General features: G+C 49.7%; 1 protein-coding gene across 1 annotated transcript in view; it reads right to left on the bottom strand.

Moving 5' to 3' along the window:
* Positions 1–378: 378 nt before the first annotated feature.
* Positions 379–2,500, bottom strand: part of tspoap1 (TSPO associated protein 1) — a gene marked incomplete at its 3' end in the record, with an annotated part of 26,951 nt that continues 24,829 nt past the window's right edge. Inside the window, exons 6-7 of the mRNA XM_084473624.1 lie at positions 545–721; positions 379–456 (exon numbers count right to left, since the gene is read on the bottom strand). Coding sequence (XP_084329750.1) covers positions 379–456; positions 545–721 — 255 coding nt within the window. The remainder of the gene's footprint in view (positions 457–544; positions 722–2,500) is intronic.

Genomic DNA, 2,500 nt, shown 5'->3' on the forward strand with positions numbered 1-2,500 from the left:
GAGTGTTGCTTCCACGTTAACCACAGTCATTACAGTGTGCAGGCATGTGGACTGTGAAACAGTCACACACACACAGCAGTTCTATGAATAGTCTTTATCATCAAGCGTTATTAACCACAGGCAGCGCTCGCCACAAGAGCGCTGGCGGCTTATTTTATAGCCCGCACATAATCTATATATACCGTCCGGATCAGCAAAAAAAAACATCTATTCCTGGCTTAGGATGACTTATTGCAGTATCCGTCCTCTCCAGCAGAGGGCAAACTCGTGGCACCCCCTGGCAATGCTGCTGCTGCTGCTGCTGCTGCTGCTGATGATGAAGTACTTGCTGACATAAATACTTGTTAAGTCATAAAGTATTTTAAGGAGCCCCTGTCTTCACGGGAACACCGAGTGGAGGCGCGGGGAGTGGGAAGTGTTCACCCACCCGGACGCACGAGACACCCAAAGGTGCTCCTGTGTTAGTGACATCACACATGGGGTGTGATGTCACTAACACAGGAGGCCTTTAGCGGCGGGGGGGGGGGGGGGGGGGGGGGGGTACCTTGGTGTTGCCCAGCTGGGCCTCCAGGGTGCGGCACTCGCTCTGCAGCGAGGCGATCTCCTTGTCCTTGGAGAGCAGGGCGTCGGCGTGGTGGGCCAGGTCCCGGGCGCGCTGCCGGGCAAACGCCCGCTTGTAGTGCTCCCCCGAGCCGGGCCGCAGGAGGGACGGGGAGTTGACCTGGAGAGAGAGGGAGGGGAGACACAGGTGAGGTACTGGGGTCAAGACCCAGGAGGAGAGACAGGGAGTTGACCTGGAAGAGAGGGAGACACAGGTGAGGGTACTGGGGGGGGGTCAAGACCCAGGAGGCCAGGAGAGACAGGGAGTTGACCTGGAAGAGGGAGACACAGGTGAGGTACTGGGGGTCAAGACCCAGGAGACCAGGAGAGACAGGGAGTTGACCTGGAAGAGGGAGCGGTGACACAGGTGAGGTACTGGGGTCAAGACCCAGGAGGAGGGGGCGCCCCGGTAGCTAGAGGGTAGAGCGTGTACCATATAGGCTCAGACCTGAACGCAGCGACCCGTGTTCATATTGTATACGTCTCCTTGTCTGAGAGAGTCAAATTCCATGTATGTGAACACACTTGGCCATTAAAGCTGATTCTGATTCTGATGGTCATTTGCTGCATGTCCTCCCCTCTTCTCATCTCCCATACCTTCCTTTCTATAATAAACCATAAAAAAAAAATGCAGTAAAGGAACATCATGTATGTATGTACAGTGTATACCTCTCTCTCTCTCTCTCTCGCTCCACTTTTGAGGGTCAGGGGTCATGTTCTCCCAAACGGTGTCACTGATATTTAATCTAGGCGGGATGGTTGGGGAAGGTGTAATTCCAGAAGCCAGAAGGTTGTTTTTGTTTTAATACAGAAATATCCCAGCCTTCGCTCCAAGGCAAGACCCAATTCACAGGTGCTTTTTGAGGGGAACCTGAGCTCTAAGGGACAACAACAGTGAACTGAAAGGCAATAATATCTGAGAGGCATGTATATCTGATGTAGTAAGTTCATTGTTCAGATACTAGGCTGGAGATTGTTGCTGTGTGGATTGGAGTGTGTTCCTACTGGAAGAGTTTCAATTTACCAGCGCTGGCAAAGATGTGTGTACACAATTTACCGAGAAGGAAGACCGGAGTTGTGCAGAGAATGCTGGAGATCTCATATCAGTCCTTTGTTATTTCATAGACTTTAAAACGGCGACACCAGTCTGGGCGATAACATTCGTTATGTAACAATATATTAGTCCAAATGACTTCCTTGTATCAATTCTGAAGAGCATGTGGCGGCAGCGTTCTTTCCACGGATGTAAACCACGGCAGTTTGGTCTTTTGTTATCATCATCGTCATTCAGGACAAGAGTTTGTGGACAATATTAAAGTGAATCGCCGTAGAACCACTTTACAAATGTCTACAAAAGCACAAACACCAAAAGTGATATATTTGCTATTTCGTGGAACTAAATTCGTGGCAAGTGAACGGAAACTCGCGTAACTCGACTCGCGCACTTTCCAGGGTGAGACTGGGGCTGGGACAAACAGACTGACATCACGCGAAATGTGAAATGTGAAATAAATCATAGTATTTATCTGTGGGGATCCTTTCCATAATGTCACCATATTATCTGAGCCAGTGGTAAAAGCATCTCTTTGTTTCGGACAAACGATCGACGGTACCCTTATCGCCCCTACAGCAGTACAGACAATCTCCCAGATCATGACCGCAGTGTGTTCTCGGACTAATGGACTGCTGGACTAATTAAGAAAATGGCGGACCAGACCACCTTAGAACGAGGGTGCAGGTTGAGCGTCGTCGCTTTAATCACAGAATGACAGAAGACGCAAGGCCGTCGTAGAGGAACTACGTAGACACAGCGATGTTTCTTATCAAAGCGACCGTGTATCTCCATCCACAGATCACTATTTGGAGATATCTCAGCTAGAGATAATAAATCGCAATTAGG

The sequence above is a fragment of the Micromesistius poutassou genome, assembly GCF_964030765.1.
Source record: "Micromesistius poutassou genome assembly, chromosome: 10".
NCBI lineage: Eukaryota > Metazoa > Chordata > Actinopteri > Gadiformes > Gadidae > Micromesistius > Micromesistius poutassou.